The sequence below is a fragment of the Sus scrofa genome, chromosome 15 (genome assembly GCF_054392235.1).
Source record: "Sus scrofa isolate SSC_HxYL_T2T_F1_AM1 chromosome 15, Sscrofa_HxYL_maternal_Yorkshire_Landrace_v2.0, whole genome shotgun sequence".
Taxonomy (NCBI): domain Eukaryota; kingdom Metazoa; phylum Chordata; class Mammalia; order Artiodactyla; family Suidae; genus Sus; species Sus scrofa.
Window position 1 is genome coordinate 151,853,717 of NC_139397.1, and position 19,058 is coordinate 151,872,774.

The following is a 19,058-nucleotide window of genomic DNA, read 5'->3' on the forward strand; positions in this document are numbered from 1 at the left end:
CAGCTCTCAGGACACAACGTCCTCAGGCCCTGGGCAGCTGGGAGCATTGGGGACATGAGCTAACGGGCAGCTCCAGTGGCTGATGCCCCCGCTCCAGCTGGTCCTGGAGCAGGTGGGGAGTTTTGAGACCCCCCTCCCAGAAGCCAGGTGGGTCCGCAGGGTCCCCATGACACTTGCTTTCCTGTGTCTCCCTCCTCCTGGCGTGCTGGGGCTGCTCCTGGTCCAGGCTTGTGTCCCTGGGTGATTTGGGCCCATAAAGAAGCCCCTGTGGATGGCTAGGAGCTTCTTCCTTACTGGGGTGGCAGTGGCTTCCCCTCCTGCATTGGCACATGTCCCCAGAGAGGTGGGACATAGTGTTGCCAGGCTGGAGCCCAAGGCGGCCTGCTCCTACCCCTCTTTGCTTATGCTTCTTCTCTTTCAAGAAGTCACGTGACCTTGGTGTTATGATATTTAATTGACTCGGCAGCTGTTTTCTGAGGACTTAACGGGAGCGGGGGGTGCTGGGGTAGGTCCCCTCCCCTTCCTGGAGCCACAGCCCTGTGGGTTCAGGCTTTGGGACTCGGCCACATCTCCTCCTGGCACCCCGGCTGCTGGGGAGCCCCCCTCTCTCCCCCAGGCTGAGCCCAACAGTGGGCCCCAGCTCCACTCACCACCCGAGTGCCAAGGGCGCCCTGCAGAAGCCTGGGGAGAGACCACCCTGCCAGCTGGCATGACCCTCTGCCCTGGGCAAGGACAGCACAAGAAACTGTCAGGGTAGAGAGAAGCCAGCACCACTGTCCCCTGTCCTGGTGGTACAGTGAGCTGACCCAGGATAGCGCCACCCTGCCCAGAGGTCACTTTCCTGGGATCCTGGGGGATGCGTCTGCCAGCTGTGCCAGCACAGCCACCCTGCTGCTGTCATGCTTTCCAGGATGGGTCATTTCTTTGTGCCCCCCTCCTGCAAGCCTGGTGTCCACACTTCCTGAGCGCTCCTCCCAGGCCAGGCCCAGGCTGAGTCCCCTGTGAATGTCCCACCTGCTGGCTGGTCTCAGCGGCCCCATCGAGTTAGGAGGGAGACAGAGGCCAAGCTTCCTTCCTGCCCTCCCCTGTGCCCACTCTGTGCCTGCCCTCAGGGGGGCTCCGGTCCAGAGGCAGAGGCTCCCCCGCAGCTCTAAGGCCACCAAGGGCCAGTGTGGGAGTGTAGGGGTCACCTGGGGTGGGGTGGGGGCTCTTGGTGAGCACGGGATCACTGTACCCATTTTAAAGGTGGAAGCACCAAGGCTCAGTACTCAGAGTCCCCCACTGGTCGATGTTCCATGGTGTAGACCGTCCCACGGCCCTGCCCTGCCCCTCACACTTGGTGCGGCCCTGAGCTCTGAATGAGGTAGGACAGTGGCAGGAGGGGCACAGACAGAAGGGGGTCACCTGGACAGAGGAAGCAAGCTGGGGGGACACTGGGGGGGTGAAGCTGGTGCGCGGGGCAGGGGGAGGCTGTTGAGATGGGGAGGGTGGGACCTTTAAGGCTTTGGGAAGCTCCCAGGGGTCCCTGCAGAATCCAGTGGCATCGGGGTGACGAAGGCTTTCTTGGGCAGGGCCGGCGAGGGCAGTGCTTGGCACAGGTCTGATGGCAGGGCCCAGGGTGCACAGACGAAAAAGCCCTTCCTTCCAGCCACCAGAGTTGCTTCACAAGGAAAATGTCCCCAGGGGTTAGTGTCCAAATATAGTGTGACGGCTGTCCTGCTTAATCCTGGGATTCAGACGCAATGTGGACACCCCTGTCCTGGCAAGAGTGGGAGCCCTGGGGCCCTGGCAGACCCGGGTGAGGCCAGCCAGTGACTTTGCTTCATTAGCCCTGTGTGTTTGCAAAGAGGTCCCTGGAGACCCCCAGGTTCCAGCAGGTCAAAGGGTCACACGCGTACCCGGCCCACCGTGGACACAGCTCCCACTGTCATCAGACCCCTGGGAGGACCCCTGGGCATAGTCATGCCCCACCTCTGGGCCCTCAGAGGACACCGCTGAATTTGGAAAGTGTGGCTTCATCTCCGTGGGCCTCCTGGAGCCTGGTCCCTGCCCCCACCCATTCCGAGGAGTGGTTGTGCCCACCGCCCGCTGGGCCCTCTCCAGGGGAAGCCTGGCACAGCAGCTCCCGGGCCCTGTCTGGTGCCAGAGCCGGCTGCCCGCAGGGCCAGAGAGGATTTGGAAACCTCTCACCTGCTCCCAGCCTGGGCTAAGGTGCCAGGAGTGGAGCCCAGAAAGCAGAAGCGGGGAGGAGGCCGAGGAGGCCGGGCCCCCCCGGGGTAGGGGGTCGGGGTGGCCAGGGTATCTGCTCCCCAAGAGGGGCTCCTGGGGGCAGGGGAAAGCAGCCTGCGGCAGGGAGCCAAGCAGACCCCGAGTCAGACCCTGGGCCAGCCACCCCACTGCCACCTCAGGCCACGCACACCGTCACCTCCCCAGCCCCCTCGAGCAGTAAACAAGCCTAGCGTTTCCTGCCCTCTGAGCAGCAGGGGCCCGCCTTTCACTGTCGTGGCAGGGTGGCGTGCGGGGGGTGGCGCGCTGCCCTTGGCGCTCACAGCAGGCTGAGGAGCGTGTGGCCGCCTGCCCAGCCTGAGCAGGTCCCTGTTCTGCGGACCCACAGCTTCCTCTCAGCTGCCAGGGCTCCATCACCAGGGGTCGGGGCCCTGGGGGGGCCCAGCACGCGTGAGCTCCCAGCAGGAGCCCAGAACCCCCAGTGGATGTGGGACCAGCCCCAGCCACATCAGGGCATCTAGAGAGGCAGTGGGGTGAGTGCTGCCCACCCGGTCAGGTGCCCGTCTCCCTGGTCTCTGCAGCCATGGATCCCTGGAATGTGACTTTCCAGCAGAGTGCCCGGCAGCCCCTCTGCCCCCTCCCAATCCCTTGCCGTGGGTGTGTGCCCAGGCCGGGCTTGCCTCAGGAGGCCCAGGGGCCTGGCAAGAAGCTGGTGCTCTGTCTGCAGACCCTGGAAAGGGGGCAGATGCAGTGGCCTGGCCGGTGCCAAGTTTGGGACCCCCCCAGGGATGGGTCAAGAGCCGCCTGGTGTGGTGGCAGAGCTCTGGTTGTCCACCAAACACTGAAATGTTCCAGAAACCCAGGAAAACCCTGGTGTCCTCAGCTGAGAACAGTCTCCTTGGATGGGGGCTCTTCCCTCTGGGGGTGGGGGAGCGGGCCCACCCCCACACGCACTGGCTCCCTCGCCTCCATCTCAGCCCTGGGCCAGATGGCGACCAAAGCTCAGAGACACTGAGTCTCTAGCCCAAGGACACACAGCAGCTGCACAGGGCAGCTGGCTGAGATAGAGGCCGAAATCCAGCGGGTGTTCCTCTGCCCAAGCCACACGGCCTGCCTGGAGGAGGAGGCGCCCTTCCCCTTTCCTCTCAGGGCCCCGCACAGCCCCTCCTCCGCCGAGTCTGGCCCCCATGTGACCACAACACATTGCTGGCCCTGAGGGACGGTCTGGATGGGGAGCTGAAGAATCTGGGCGTCCTCTGCTCCTTCTCCAAAGTGCAGCTCCCGCTTGCAGGGTCCGAGGGCCGGGCTCTGGGGCTGCTCGGGAACACCTAGGGCTCTGAACGCAGGGACGGGACTCTGCTTCTGAGAGGCATGTGTGCTGGGTGCCCTGGGACTGCCCGATGCAGACCCCATATCCAGGCAGGGACCCCAGGTGTCCCCAGGGCTCCTCTGCCCACACTGGCCCAGGGCAGCCCAGGCGGGAAGGAACGGTGACCTCCGACTCCCCCTTCCTCCCAGCCCAGGCTCAGGGAACAGGGACCTAAGTGGCTCCCAGAGTTGCAGACGCATCGGCCTCATCATGCATTGGCCATCGTGCGCTGAGCCTTACTGTGCACCTGCGCCTACTGTGCACCCGAGCCCTACTGTGCACTTGTGCCTACTGTGCACCTGTGCTGGTGGTAGAGCAGGGAGCCCAGCGGGCGTGCCCTCCCTCCCTGGGGTCACAGTCTGCGGAGGAAGAGGGACAGCAGACAGGCAGCTGCACACGTGAAGAGGGAGGGGGCAGGTGCCGGCTGGGGGCCACAGGGGCCCAAAGTTTGGGTCCCCAGTACTGAGCTGGAGAAAGACATCTGCAGGGGGGTGGCTGGGGGCAGCGGACAGCCGAGCTCTCTGGCCTCCTGGCTGTAGAGGCAGGGCACGGAGAAAGGAGCCTGGAATCTGTTCCCAGCCTGAGGGTCCTGGAGCCGGTCGTTCCTAAGAGGGTCCTGAGAGGCAGAAACAGGAGCGTGGAGGGGAGCCAGGTTCAAACCCCAGAGGTCGGGAGCTCCCTGGCGTGTCTCAAGCTGGGGTTCTGGGGAAGCGGGTGGAGGATGATCAAGAGTTCTGGGGAAGGGAGGCCCCGGGGGCAGTGCCATCGGGAGCCCTGGCTTCCTGAGGCCCCTCAGGGCCCGTCTGTGATGTGAGTGGGGACGCCTTCCGGGCAGCATCTTCCAAACTGACCCGGGACTCGAGCTGACATGTTCCCTTGGGGGACGTCTCCAGGGAGGGTCAGCCAGGCCGGCTCTGGGCCAGGAGGGAGGCTTCAAAAACAAGACAGAGGGCGAAGCCCAAGACCCAGGGGTGGGAGCGGGGAAGGCGAGAATGGGGACAAAGAGGGCGAGGGTCCCTCCGTCACCCCTGAGCACCCGCTTTGACTCCTGTTCAGCTGCCGGTGCCTCCAGATGGGCTGGAATGTTTCCTGAGCAGGAAAAAACCAGCCCATTTCTATTTGTCTTCCTTGCCTTGAACCCACCAAGGTGCTTTTTTTTCTCCTTTTTTTTTTTTGGCTTTTTAGGGCCACACCCACGGCATATGGAGGTTCCCAGGCTAGGGGTCCAATCGGAGCTGCAGCTGCCAGCCTACACCAGAGCCACAGCAATGCTGGATCCCTAACCCACTGAGTGAGGCCAGGGTTCGAACCCACATCCTCATGGACACTATGTCAGGTTCTTCACCACTGAGCCATAACAGGAACTCCATCCTTTTCTCCGCTGTATTCACGCCGTTCATCTTCTGAGAGGACGGCGAACACCCACCTCGCTCAGCCAGGGCCCGTGGCTGGAGAGGCGCCGCTTAGTCGGGGAGCTGGTGGCGGCAACGGGAGACAGGTTGACCTCTGACGTTCCGCAGGCCTGGTATGAAGCCTGCTGCGTTCTCTTATTTATTTATTGACGCAAGGCTCTTGGTGGGAACCGCGGAGCGTGTGCTCACGAGTGCTGTCATTCTTGCACAGGGGTGGAGCTGGCAGTTCCCACCGTTCCCTGGGGAAACCGGGTTTTTTGCCCACAGTCAGAAGTTCTGCAACATACACTGTGCTCAGAAACATCCCCTGCAGGTGTGCATTTGCACGCAGCGTCACACTCATTTCCGTGGAGGCGTCGGTAGCCTGGCCCTGCGCCAGGAGGATTGCACCATGCCTCCTGCCGCTTGGCCTCCTTGGACTCCTGCTGGGCTCTCTCTGACCTGTAGGGGCACTTGGAGGGCCTGACTGTACCGTATCCACCTGCCGGCCCCCCCAACATCCCACTGCAAGTCCTAGGGGGTGGGGGTGGGGGTGCTGGAGTTCTGCCAGCCCAGCACATGGTCCCAGGCAACGCCAGGGTACTGAATTTTCTCTTTTTTTTTTTTTTGGTTGTTGTTTTTTATTTTTTATTTTCATTTTTTAGGGCCACACTTGCAGCATATGGAAGTTCCCCGGGCTACGGGTGGAATTGAAGCTGCAGCTGCCGGCCTACACCACAGCAACGCTGGATCCGAGCCACATCTGCAACGTACACTGCAACTTGTGGCAACGCCGGATCCTTAACCCTCTGAGTGAGACCAGGGATCAAACCCACATCCTCATGGAGACTATGTCAGGTTCTTAACTCTCTGAGCCACAGCAGGAACTCCTGAAGTGAAGTGATTTTAATCAGACAATTTGAAAAACTCCCTTATGGCTCCCTGCAGCAGCAAGGAACTCCAAAGACTCCCTGTCCCATGGGTGGCGGGAAAAGTGCCCCCACGTGGGCGTGGGCGTGGCCGTCCACCCTGAGGGCCACTGGCCCCTCCTGATGGTGAGAAGCCCTTTGCACAGATGAGCTGGCTGGCAGGCTCACTCTGAGCCTGACATAGGCCAGGCCACCTCATGGCTTTCTGTCACCGGAGGAAGGAGCCTGTGAGCAGCCAGCCCCTCCCCACTTTGGAAAGGCCCTGCAGTGACCATTTCTCAAGGTTTGGGTGGAAGCCTTGACACCAAAGGCAGAAACCACGAGGAAGAAGGCAGACCTGGCCACCTAAAAATTAAATAAACGGAATCCTGATTGTATTGAAAAGCCCTGCAGTGTTCCAGTAATAACCTAATATTTGCTATTGGTTTGGGAGAGATTTTTATCACGTTAAGTACTTCCTTATGCTCTACAAGGTTGGGGTTTTTTTAATCAGAAATGAATGTTCAGGAGTTCCCATTGTGGCTCAGCTGGTTAAGGACCCGACGTTGTCTCTGTGAGGATGTGGGTTCGATCCCTTGCCTTGCTCAGTGGGTCGAGGATCCCACAATCCTGCAAAGCTGGGCATGGATCAGAGATGTGGCTCGGATTCAGTGCTGCTGTGGCTGTGGTGTAGACGGCACCTGCAGCATAGACCGAAGCTGCAGCTCGGATTCAGCCCCTAGCCCGGGAACTTCCATTTGCCATAGGTACAGCCAGAAAGGAAGGGAGGAGGGAAGGAGGGAGGCATGGAGGGAGGAAAGAAGAGAGGGAGGAAGAAAGAAATGAATGATGAAGGCCAGTTTTATCAAATGCCCGGTTGACACGTATCTAAATGATTATATGTTATTTTCCTTTGACAAATCAAAGTGTCATTTTATAGCAGCGGCATTAAAGCGTTCCTGAAATAAACCTACTTCAGAGTATTCTATATGGCTAGCTTCAAATTGCTAGCGTTTTAAATAGGACTTCTGTGTCTATTTATAAGTGAAAGCCAAGGCCATCTGTTGCTTGTGCAAGCGAGTTCTGAGGCACATGGGCGGGCCATCTTAAGAGGTTTGGGATCAGGGTTCCGCTAACTTTTTCAAAGAACTGGGAAGCTTGGCGTCTTTTTCTATCATCTTAAGAATGTGAAAGAGTCCCTCCGTGACTCAGCGGGTTAAAGATGTGGCATTGTCACTGCTGTGGCTCACGTAGCTGCTATGGCAGGAGTTCAATTCCTGACCCAGAACTTCTGCATGCTATGGATGCAGCCAAAAAAAAAAAAAAAAAAAAAAAAAAAAAGAAGGAATTTCAAGAATTGCATGGGTCTAGCACTTTTTGTGAAAGTAATTCTTTAATAACATTTTCTGTGTCTTCTCCTCAGATTTTCTAGTTTTTAAGTCAAGATTTGATAGTTTATAGCTTCTCAAAAAGCATCCCAATTCAGAGATTTTCCGATTTTAACATACATACATGTTTCGCAGGCTCATCTCATCCTCTTTCTAATCTTTTATCTGTGGTTTTGTACAGTGGCAGTTTCTCTCCTTTTCTTCTCGATTAGACTCTCCAGAAATGTGACTGTTTCATTGTAGCTATTGTTCTAAAGAATCGGCTGTTGAGTCTACCTATTCATTTTTTAATATAGATAAATATTGGTTTTTAATAAATATTAATGCATTTAAATTATTTACCCTTTGGAAAGATTTGGTTTGTGGTTCTTTTTTTTTAAAAAAAAGTCCTGATTTGGATTCTGACCTCATTTATTTTCACTTATTTTTCTTCAGTAATAATAGCTGTGGGTTTTTCTCAGAATTCAGTTTTGCCTCTATTTCATTGATTTTTCTGTGCAATGCTGCCTTTTTCTCACAGCCTATAATTGAATTTTTAAATCCTGTTTGGCCATCAAATTATATGAGTGCTCTTTCATTTCTAAGGATTCAGTTTTTTTGAGTTTATCCTTTTTCTTACTAATTTCTAGTTTCTAATATTGTAGTCAAAAGAACAGTGGCTTCACTCTTCCCTTTGAGAATCTGCCAAGTTTTTCTTGGCTGCCTCGAAGTAGGATCCAGGGACTTTTGAAAAGCTTGTTGATTCTCTGTAGGATAGAAACTTCATCGTATGGTCACTGATCAGAATTCTTAACCTTATTTTTCATTTTTATACGAGCTTCTATTCAACCTGGAGAGGTACGTTCAAAATCCCTTCCTATCTGCTGCCTTTGGTGTCGGCTTCTGCTGTTTTCTGGAACCACCATTCCTGCTGTGCCCTCACATCTCCAGGCAGATCTGGCTCCCTCTCTTCCTTCAGCTTTTGTTGCACTTGCCTGGGCGCTGACTGCTGTGAACAGGATGAGTGGGATTTTGTTTTCTTCGTTCAACTCTCCCTGCCCTCATGACGTCTGCAGTCTAGCTGTTGAGACCAACAGTGAGTGAATCATCCCATGAGTTGCAGTACAAAGTACAACCCAACCATGAAGGCAAACCCCACTTTACTGGGGATGCAACTGAGGCTGAAGCATCAAAAAAGATCCGTATGAGGAAGTGACATTCTAGGGATAAGCAGATGTTGGCCTTGTGAAGATGGGTTAAGAGCCTTCCAAGTGGAAAGTGCAGCACGTGCAAAGGTCCGGAGGCAGGAACTTCAGCCAGGTGCGGCCACTGAGAAGGAGGGGGTACAGCTGATTGTGGAGCAGTGGGAGCCACATGAGGGCTTTTGAATCCAGTGCAGGTGCAGCAGGGAGCACTGAGGGTATGAAGCAGGGCTGGGGGAGGGGGAAGGCAGAGCTGGGGCGGAGGCAGAGGCCAGAGGCCAGGTTGTGGCCGGGAGAGCCAATGGTGGACTCAGCCAGGGCTGCAGAAGAGGAGAAAGCAGGGGATGGGGGTGATGGCTGCCCTAAGCTAGGTGGGGGTAGAAAAAGGGGTGCAGAGATACCCAGGCCCGGTAAAGAAGTGGAAGTTGGCATTAGAGAGGTGAGTTATCACAGACATGGAGAAGAGACTTGTGGTTGCCAAGGGGGGGAGGAAGGGGGGGAGGGGTCTGGACGGGGAGTTTGGGGTTAGTAGATGCAAACCATTCCATTTAGAAGGGACGAGCAATGAGGTCCTGCTGTCGAGCACAGGGAGCGGTATCCAGTCACTGTGGTAGAAGGTGACAGGAGAGACTATGAGAAAAAGAACGGGCTCGCTATGCTGGACAGCGGACATTGACAAAACCCTGTAAATCAGCTGTAACTTTTTTTTTTTTTAATTTAAAAAGAAATGTAAGTTGTAAGGGTAGGGGGAGCTGCGTGGGCCTTCGCGCCCGGCTGCGACGGAGGGAGAAGGTGCAGGAGTCCAGAGGGAGCCCCGCTGGACTGGGGTGGGAGGCTGACTTCGAGGGGCCTGGCGGGGCGCGGGAAGAGGCCGTCCCAAGGGAAGGGGTGCTGGGAGGAGGAACCAGGGAGGCCATCTGGTGGCCTCGCCCTTCCTGCAAGGAGGCCTGGGACGTCCATTCCTCCCGGGAGGCAGCCCACACCCGAGGGGAGGCAAGGGGCGGAGGAGAGCCACCCCGGAGAGTTCCAGGCCCTGGGAACCTTCGCGAAGCAGGAATCGGGGTGCGGGGTGGGGCGTGACCGGACATCCCGCGGCCCGCCGCCCTCCAGGTGTGCGCGGGCGGGCCGGCCGGCCGGTGAGCCTCCCATCTCCTGCGTTACCTCCCTCGGAGGGTGGCCCAGCCTCCGGCACGGCCGCCTGGGACAGGGCTGCCCGCCAAGTGCCCCCAGGTCCTGGGAGCGGGGTCCCAGAGCTCCTTCCACTCCTGCAAAGGCCGGGGCAGAACCGCCTGTGCTGGAAGCGGAGGGTGGGAGGGGGGTGTCCCCCTGGTGGCCCTGGGACAGGCTTTACCCCGCCCCACTCGGGCAGAGGGCAGCGGGTGGCAGGAGGAAGGGCGGCGGGCGGGGGTCGGGCTCGGCGGGGCGGGCCCTGCGGGGTCCGGCCTCCCGGGGGGGAGGGGCCCGCAGCCCGCTGGCCACGCCCCCAGCAAGGTGCGGCCTGCCGGGCAGCGGGGACAGCGGGCCCCCGACAAGCCCCTCTCAGCCTGCCTCCGCGCCCAGTTCTCCCTGCGGCTTGGGATTCAGAGCCGCGCACACAAGTCCCCTGCGTGAAAAGCCTCCTGCCGCCCCGACATGCAAGAAGGAGCGCCCCGTGGCTGCAAATGCAGTGACTCAGTGTCTGGTTTTCTGCAGGCGTTTTTCCTAAACCAGCTGTTTAAAAATATAATTATCCCCTTGTGGCTCAACCCGACATAGTGTCCAGTTCGATCCCTGGCCTCTCTCGGTGGGTTAAGGATCTGGCGTTGCTGCAAAATGTGGGGTAGGTTGCTGACGCAACTGGGGATCCCAAGTGGCTGTGGCTGTGGCTGGCATCCGCAGTTCCTCTTAGACCCCTAGCCTGGGAACTTCCATATGCTACAGGGGCGGACCTAAAAAGACAAAAAAAAAAAAAAAGAGAGAGAGAGAGAGAGAAGAAAAATGTACATAATTAGAGGAGTTCCTTGGTGGCTCAGCAAGTTAAGGATCCAGCATTGTCATTGCTGTGGCTCAGGTTCCATCCCTGGCCCAGGGATCTTCCGCCTGCCAGGCCCACAGCCAAATAAGTAAATTAAAAAAAAAAAAGTAATTAGACAAACAATGCATCTTTGTAGAAAACTTGGAAAGCCCCACAAAAAAGCAGAGATAAGAAAAGTCCTTCATATCACTGCCCCCTAGTGGTGATAACGCCTCCTTACACTCTGGGATCTCTCCCTCCTCCCACGTGGACCATTTTATGGGGGAGCCACATTGTATAACTTGGTCTCATCTGCTTCTTCTTTGGTTCAGCATTTTAACATAAATATTTTCCCACATTTTAAAATTTCTTCCTAAATATTGTTTTAGTAGCTACATAGCAGAGTCTCTCATAAGCAATTTTTTTCGTCACCACCCTGTTGTCTGCTCTTTTTTCCATAATTATACATCTACAATGGACATCTTCATTATTGTGTCTACGTTTCGTGTTATTAACTTAGGGTAATTCCCAGAAATAGAATGACTGGATCGAAGGGTATCCATGATTTTGAAGTTACTGGCACATAATTGCCAGATTGCCTTTCAGGAAATTTTTACCAATTTATCTTCTGTTAGTAATGATACGAGCACCTGTCGCATTTCACAATGCCTTGACTAGCACTGAGTGTTATTTGTAAAATGGATTATTTGGATGTTTGCTTCTTTTTTCCTTAAAAGTGAGGTTTTTCCAGATACTTATTAGTCATTTGTCTTTCAGAACTGTTCAGCCAAAAACATCATGAGGATCCGTCTTGACGTCTTGGACCGCCCCCCCCCAATCTATCTAACCCCACCGCATGTCAGTCTAGCGTTTTGGCAGGCTCCTCGGGCCAGCCTCAAATGGCCATCTTCCCCTTCCCCTGCTCTGGCTGCCAGGATGCCAGGTGATGCCACGTCCCTTCCTCCCAGCAGGTATTTAAAGCTGCTGGAAGCCACCAGGTTGTGAATTTTCCCAGTGAATGGAGGCAAATACTGGCCCAGAGAAAGGAAGCCAGAATAGTGGTTCTTGCTCAGCTCTTCCGAGGGCTTTGACACACATCACCTGGTCAACGTTTGAGTTTATAGAACAGGAAATGTACACTTGGAGTTCTCGTCATGGCTCAGTAGGTTAAGAACCCATCATGTGTCCGTGAGGATGAGGGTTCGATCCCTGGCCTTGCTCAATGGGTTAAGGATCCGGCGTGGCCATGAGCTGTGGTGTAGGCCAACAGCTGCAGCTCTGATTAGACCCCTAGCCCCGGAACCTCCATATGCCACGGGTGCGACCCTTAAAAATGAAAGAGATGTACGCTGAGGGGGCCACCCACCAGTTGTTGGGAAGAGGCGATGAGAAAACCACCACGAACTGGGCACCTGCTATGGGTCAGGCCCTTGGTCTGCTAAGTGGGTACCCGTCTCTTCATTTGACTATAAGGAGACCAAGGCTTGGGTGGGTGAGATGAGACCCCTGGGATCGCTCAGGATAAGAGGCGGAGCTGGATGTGAACCCAGTCCTGGGGGCGCCAGGGTGCAGACTCCCATCCTCCACAACACCGCCAGTCAGGGCTGTGGGGGAACAACAGCAACCCTAGGTGTCCCCAGAGCAGACGACGCCCCTTGGGCGTCAGTGGGCACCTCCCTGGCAGTAAATAAACATCTGTGAACGGTGCCAGAGCCTTGACGTGGGACCCAGGCCTGGTGGAAACTCCCGGCATAGTGTTCCGGAACATTCCAAGCAGAGTTCACTCGGGGGCCGGAGGAGAAAGTCCCGGCCAAAAAGGATAATTACTCCCTTACAAGCGAAGTGAAATAGAGGGTTAGAGCGAAACTATTTCGTCCTGATTATCCTGCCCCTTCAGTCAGGACAGTGTTCTTTCGACAAAGAATGTCTGTACTCTGAGGGGAATGCGTTTATCGTGGCCTTGCTGACAGAGCTCACAATATTTATTGAAAGTTTCAGCTGTCACTTCTGTATAAATAAACAGAATGAAGTGGGCAGCTGACTGCACTTGGGAGATATTTTTAGGCGGGGATGGCTTTGCAGACTGGCAGGGCATTTCAAGGAGACCCTGGCTGGTCCCAGAATAGCCCACCACCGGCTCGGGATGGGCGTGGCCTCCCGTGGGGTCCCTGGTGTCACAGGTTCCTGGGGCAGGGGCTCCTTCCCACCCAGGCTGGCCAGCCCGGAGATGGCGCCACCTCCTTGTGGGACCGTCTCTGTTCCAGAACCTTCTCCAGCGAGCAAACTGGAGGGTTGCCGGTCTGTCACTGGGTCTGCAGAACACTGAAAACCACTCGTTGGTTTGGGGGGTCTGAGGTGGGGAAGAAGACAACCATGCCGCCCTAGAGCTGATCCACAGTCAGCTCAAGAGAGTTCCCTGGTGGTCTAAAGGTTAGGACCTGGCACCTTCTGCTGTGGCCTGGATTCAGCCCCTGGTCTGGGGAGTTCCCGTTGTGGCTCAGCATTAACGAACTCGACTAGCAGCCATGAGGATGCGGGTTGGATCCCTGGCCTCACTCAGTGGGTTAAGGATCCGGCGTTGCCGTGAGCTGTGGTGTAAGTCGCAGACGTGGCTCAGACCTGGCGTGGCTGTGGCTCCGATGAGACCCCCTAGCCTGAGAACCTTCATATGCCATGGGTGTGGCCCTAAAAAAAAAAGAAAAAAAAAAGGCCCTGGTCTGGGAACTGAGATCTCACATCAAGCTGTGTGAGGGGGAAAAAAAAAAAAAAATTTTTTTTTCCTTTGGCCAAAAAAAATTGCTAAAGAAAACCAACCAGCTCAAAAGGCTGGACTTGGGATTTTAACAGTCCCTGACACATATGTACTAACCTTGTGATAGGCCTTTGATAAACACTTATTCTTTTTTTTTTTTTTTTTCCACAATGAGACCCCGTCTGTTCTGACTTCCTCTGGCTTTTCCACTTCTGCTTTCCACTTGCAACATGAGTCCTTGTTCACTTGGAAAACCACACACCCCTGGGGCATGGATCTTACCTACCCCCCCGCTGCCTCTGCCCACGCTCTCCCGCATGGCGTGCCAGTCTAGCCACTCACACAGACCAAGGGAGTCTGCAATGACCCAGTGGGCAGCCAGGGCAGGAAAAAACAAACAAACAAACAAAAAAGCAGTGACCCAGCAACTTAGAGACCATATGATGGGGGCTGGGGTCGAGGGATGCTTGGGTGCCGGAGAGCCCCAGCCTTTTCCTTACAGCCCTTCCAGGCCGCCCTGATTCTCTCATCAATGTTGACTTATGGCCTCTGCTCCATTTGCTCACTTCCTGGACAAAATTAAGGGAAAGTATATTCTCTATACCTTCACTGGTACTGTGTATGGAGCTCTTCCTCTCTTTGTGTGGGTCCAAAATTGCTTCTGTTCTATATATATCTATATATATATTTGTCTTTGTCTTTTTAGGGCTGCACCCACGGCACATGGAGGTTCCCAGGCTAGGGGTCAAATCGCAGCTACAACTGCCAGCCTACACCACAGCCACAGCAACGCAGGATCTGAGCCACATCTTTGACCTACACCACAGTTCATGGCAACGCCAGATCCTTAACCCACTGAGCAAGGCCAGGGATCAAACCCGCAACCTCATGGTTCCTAGTCAGATTCATTTCCACTGTGCCACAATGAGAACTCCTCATTTTTTCTTTTTTTGGTCTTGTTTGGGGGTGTCTAGCCTTCTGAGTTTTGGGATTTGACATCTCATTATTGTTGGAAAATTCTCAGCCATTATTCCTTAAATATTTCTTCTGCCCCACTCCTTCTCCTTCTTTTGGACTCAAATTACAAATTGGAGTTGGCATCATTAATAATGCTGTTAATTGACCTCAGCTCTTGTTTCTTCTTTTCCCTTTTTTTTTTTTAATGGTTAGTATCTACTGACCCATCTTCAGGTTCACTAATTCTTTCCTCAGACGTCGAGTCTGATGATGAGCCCATCAAAGACGGACTCCGATACTCACGGAGGTTCCTCCCCCCCCAAGTATCTCTTTGCCTTTCTTACAGTTTCTATCTCTCTGCTGAAAGCCTCTGCTTATGCATATTGTCTGCCTTCTCAACGAGACCCTTTATCATATTAACCTTTTTCAAATTCCCTATATGGCAGTGACCATATCTGGGGCATCTCTGAGTCTGATTCTGTTGATTGCTTTCTCTCTTGACCGTGGGTCTTCGTGTTTTATTGAATGCTGAATGTGCACGTGTAGAATAGAGGAGATTGAGGTAAACAGTATGTACATCTGGAGCTGGGTAAGCCTCTTCTCCAGGCTGTTAGTGTGGGGTGTAAGTCAGTCTTGGGAGGAGTTGGACTGGGATTGGGATTTGTCATTGCTGTGGTTTCCTCTGAGCACTGCAGGCTCCTCAGATACCTCAAGCACTGGGCTGCCTTTGCCCTGTACTCAGGGTGGGGCTAGAGAACTTTCCTCAGTGTCGTGTGTCCCACCTGCACACCTGTGCCACAGGGTGGGTCTCTCTCCATCTTCCTGCAGCAGGCTGCTGTTCCTTGGTTTTCTTTGCCAGGTTTGTACTGAAAGTAGAGGAAGCGGTTCCCTGTGTCCTGGTCCAGCCTCAGCTTAGAAAGACCCCTTGCCCTCAGCCTCAGCATTCCTGCTCCCCCTCCCTGTGGCAGCCAGTCTCTGCCCTATTTCTATGGGGTCTTGGGTGCGAGATTCCTGTCCCTCCCCAGTGACCGAAGAGGTTTGGTATCTTGCAGGATCCTAGGTCCATGAAAGTTTCCTGCTACCCTCTCAGGGGAACAGTCTTTTTCCAGCCATGGTGTGTCTTCTTGTGCCCTGGAACTGACGGGCTGTGCCATCCCTTCCTCGGTCAAGGCTTCGCTTCCTGGAGAAAAGGGTCTGGGAAAGTGGGAAGGGCTTTGGGCCTGTTCATCATGATCCACTGCTCTTCCTCCAGGGTCCCGAGGCTGTCGCTGCTTTTGTGAGAAAGATTAGGGAAATGTGTGCAGCCACCAATGCCCCGACGGCCCCTAACCTTTCTCAGCACCAGAGCCTCATGGGAAAGAGCGGAGAATCACAGAACTGCCAGTGCATCTGGGGCCCCAGAAATTCCAGACTGACCTGCAGCCCACACCTGGCCCTGGGCAGTTCATCATTACGTAGCTGGCCTGGCAGCTGCACCTTGCTCCAGGCACTGCCCCAGGGGAGCCAGTCCCGGCCTTGCTCCTCCTTGAAATTCAAGTCCCTTTGCTGCCTTGCAGGCTCAGCTCTCTAACGGACTCAAGAAAACGTATGATTTTGTCGTTTCCTCAGCGTTTGTTGTTGTGCGTGTGGGAGCAGCACTCCACAGCTTCCTCCATTCTAAGCAGAAGCAGAAGTGACTCGCCTTCTGGAAACTACATTTTTTTTTTAATGGCTATACTCAGGGTGTATAGAAGTCCCAGGCCAGGGGACTGACTCTGAGCCCCAGCCGTGACTTGTGTGGCCATACTGGATCCTTCAACCCCCTGCACCTGGCTGGGGATCAAACCCTCACCTCTCCAGCGATCCAAGCTGTTGCAGTTGGATTCTTAACCCATCATGCCCCAGCAGGAACTCCTGGAAACTACATTGTAATTTCCCCCAACAGTGAGTCTTCTTTTATTAAAAGGTAATTTACTCAAAAAATGAAGCAGAGACTTACGACACGATTCAGCAATTCCACTTCTGGCTTTAGAGCCAAAAGAACTGAAAGCTGAGACTTGGAGTTCCTGTCATGGCTCAGTGGAAACGAATCTGACTAGCATCCGTGAGGATGCAAGTTCGATCCCTGCCCTCGCTCAGTGGGTTGAGTATCTGGCACTGCCATGAGCTGTGGTGTAGATCGCAGATGCAGCTCAGATCCCACATTGCTGGGGCTATGGTGTAGGCCAGCGGCTACAGCTCTGATTCAACCTCTAGCCCGAGAATCTCCATATACCGTGGGGGCAGCCCTAAAAAAAAAGCTGAGACTTGAATAGGTATTTGCACCCATGTTCACAGCAGCAGCATTTGTCCCAATAGCTACAATATGGAAGTAACGCAAATACCCACTGATGAATAAAGAAAATGAAGTATGTACTGGCAAGGGAATAGCATTCAGCCTTAAAAAGGAAGGACATTCTGATACAGGCTGCAACATGGATGTCACGTTGAGGACATGATGCTCAGAGACGTAAGCCAACCGCAGAAGGACAAAGAGCATGTGAGCCCACTCACACGGAGTACCTGGAGTAGTCGGATGTTAGAGACAGAAGGCAAGTGGGAGTTGCCAAGGACTAGAGGGAGAGTCGGGGGCGGTACTTGCTGGGGACAGTTTCTCTCTGGGAATGAAACAGTTCTGGACATGGATGGTGGTGATGGTTGCACAGCAGTGCAGATGTACTTGATGCCACTGGACTGCACAGTTAAAAATGGTTGAAATGGTAAATTTTAGGCAATTTATATTTTATCACAACTTTTAAAAAATGTACTGGTTCTTACCATGTGCCAGGTAGGCTTCTAGACACTGGGATTAACAGAGGGGAACAAGACAGACAAAATCTGGAGTTCCCATTGTGGCTCAGTGGGTTAAGAACCCGACACAGTGTCCGTGAGGATGCGAGTTCAATCCCTGGCCTTGAGCAGGGGGGCAAGGATCTGGCATTGCTGTGAGCTGTGGTGTAGGTCACAGATGCGGCTTGACTCTGGTGTCACCACGGCTGTAGCACAGCTGCAGAGCTGCAGCTCCAATTCGACCCCTAGCCTGGGAACCTCCACATGCGGCGGGTGCAGCCCTAAAAAGAAAAGAAAGGGCAAGAATCCCTGTCCTTGTGGTGTTTACACTCAAATAAGCAAAATAAACCTGTGGCCCGCTGCAGTGAAGGGTGATGGGGAAACTCCAGCGAGGGTGGGAAGATGGGGGGGGGGCATGGGAGGCCCCCCAGGTGAGTCTAGAGGACACCTGGGGAGCTTCCAGGCTGGGAGCTCTGCATGGGGTGATGGGGACAGCAAGGGGCCAGGAGGCTATCTGCAGATGTGCCCACCCCGAGGGCTCGTCCCAGGCTGCCTTCTGAAGCCAAGTGGCTGGTCCACCTTCTCGTCTGCCCTTGGTGTGGCATCAGAGCTCCTGGAACCCCCTTCTGGGGTCTTGGCAGGTAGGGGACACATGGGCGCCCCCACGGGCGCATCCAGGATCTCTGTCTCTAGAACCAGCTCCACCACCTCAGGGGCTGGGCTTCGGGGGAGCTCACCACAGTGGGGAGTGGGGCGGAGGGTCCCCGGCTCGCGTCCCATCTTGGTCTTCTGCCCACCGGGGACTGACAACCTGCTTTCCCTCCGCAGGAGCTATAAAGACCTCTCAGACTGCACCAGGCTCGTGGCGCAAAGGCTGGACTGCTTCTGGCCCAACGCGGCGGTGGACAAGTTCTTCCTGGGAGTCCACCAGCAGTACTTCAGAAACTGCCCCGTCTCCGGCAGGGCCTTGCAGGACCCGCCCAGCAGCGTCCTCTGCCCCTTCATCGTCGTCCCCATCCTGGCGACCCTGCTCATGACCGCCCTGGTGGTCTGGAGGAGCAAGCGCCCCGAGGGCATCGTGTAGCCGCTCCCGAAAGCTGTGGGGCGCTAACGGCAGAGCGGCGCCCCAGGCCCCTCTTCCACCCAAGAGAAGCTATAACCGCAGGATTTGCGAGTGGTCCTGGCACAGGCATTGACCCGGAAGCCACCCTTGGAAGGGCTGCCCAGGCGCCGGGAGCGGGCACAGCGACAGTCTTCCTGCGGGGCGGGCTAAGCCGGATCCCAATTGTTTAGAAACCACCCCCAGTTCCGTCCAACCTCTTGCCAGGCTGTGCATAAGGAGTCTGCAATTAAAAGATGTCCCTGAATCTGGGAGCTTCTTTCTTCCTAGACGTGGACCGTCGGGCGTGGAAGGGTGGGAAGAGCTCTAACCGCTTCGGGTTCCACCTTTCTCGGACAAGAGGTGCCCGCGCAGGGGGCCTTTGGAGGGGGGAGGACGCTGAGGCCCCACGCGGCCGCGGGAGGGCCGGGGTGCGCTCTGAGGGAGCTCCGCCGGGACTCGGACGCCCCACCCCACCCCGCCCTCTAGACCCACGGGCTCAAGGGCCTGCGACCCACAGGAGGAGGCCAGGTTTGCTCACTTTTTTTTTTACGGAGGCTCCTCCTCGAAGATGCCTCGCCAGCCCCCAGGTGCAGGCACCCACCTCCATTCCGCCCCCCAGGGTTTCAGGGGCATCTCCTCTGCACCCCTCCAGGCGGCTGCTGCTTCCCAAGACCCCGCTTATAGCTGGGCTTCCAGAAGGTTCTGAGTCTCCAAAGGGAATTCCCCCCCAGTCCTTCCCGATGTCACCTGCTTCTCAGGCTTCCGAGGAATCGTGGGCAGGGCGGTGTGCGGAGAGGGAACTCGCGGGCGGCACCGAGGGCGCTGAGAGCTGGCTACCCCTCGGGGCGTCCCGCATCCACACTCTGGACCCCGGGGCGGGCCGGGCCCAGTCCCTCGGCGCCGGAGCTGCTGTCCCCGAGGACGCGCACGCCTGGGGGTGGGACGGTGACGATCCGCCCCCGGGAAAGGAGCCAGGCGCGGGG

The 19,058-nt window shown here is 55.6% G+C and overlaps 1 protein-coding gene across 1 annotated transcript in view; it reads left to right on the forward strand.

The window, feature by feature from the left end:
• The window catches only part of RAMP1 (receptor activity modifying protein 1), a 44,798-nt gene extending 26,458 nt beyond the window's left edge, over window positions 1-18,340 (forward strand). The window contains 1 exon segment of the mRNA NM_214199.2: window positions 17,802-18,340. Within this exon segment, the coding sequence (NP_999364.1) occupies window positions 17,802-18,057 (256 nt within the window). The 3' untranslated portion in view covers window positions 18,058-18,340.
• Window positions 18,341-19,058: the final 718 nt, after the last annotated feature.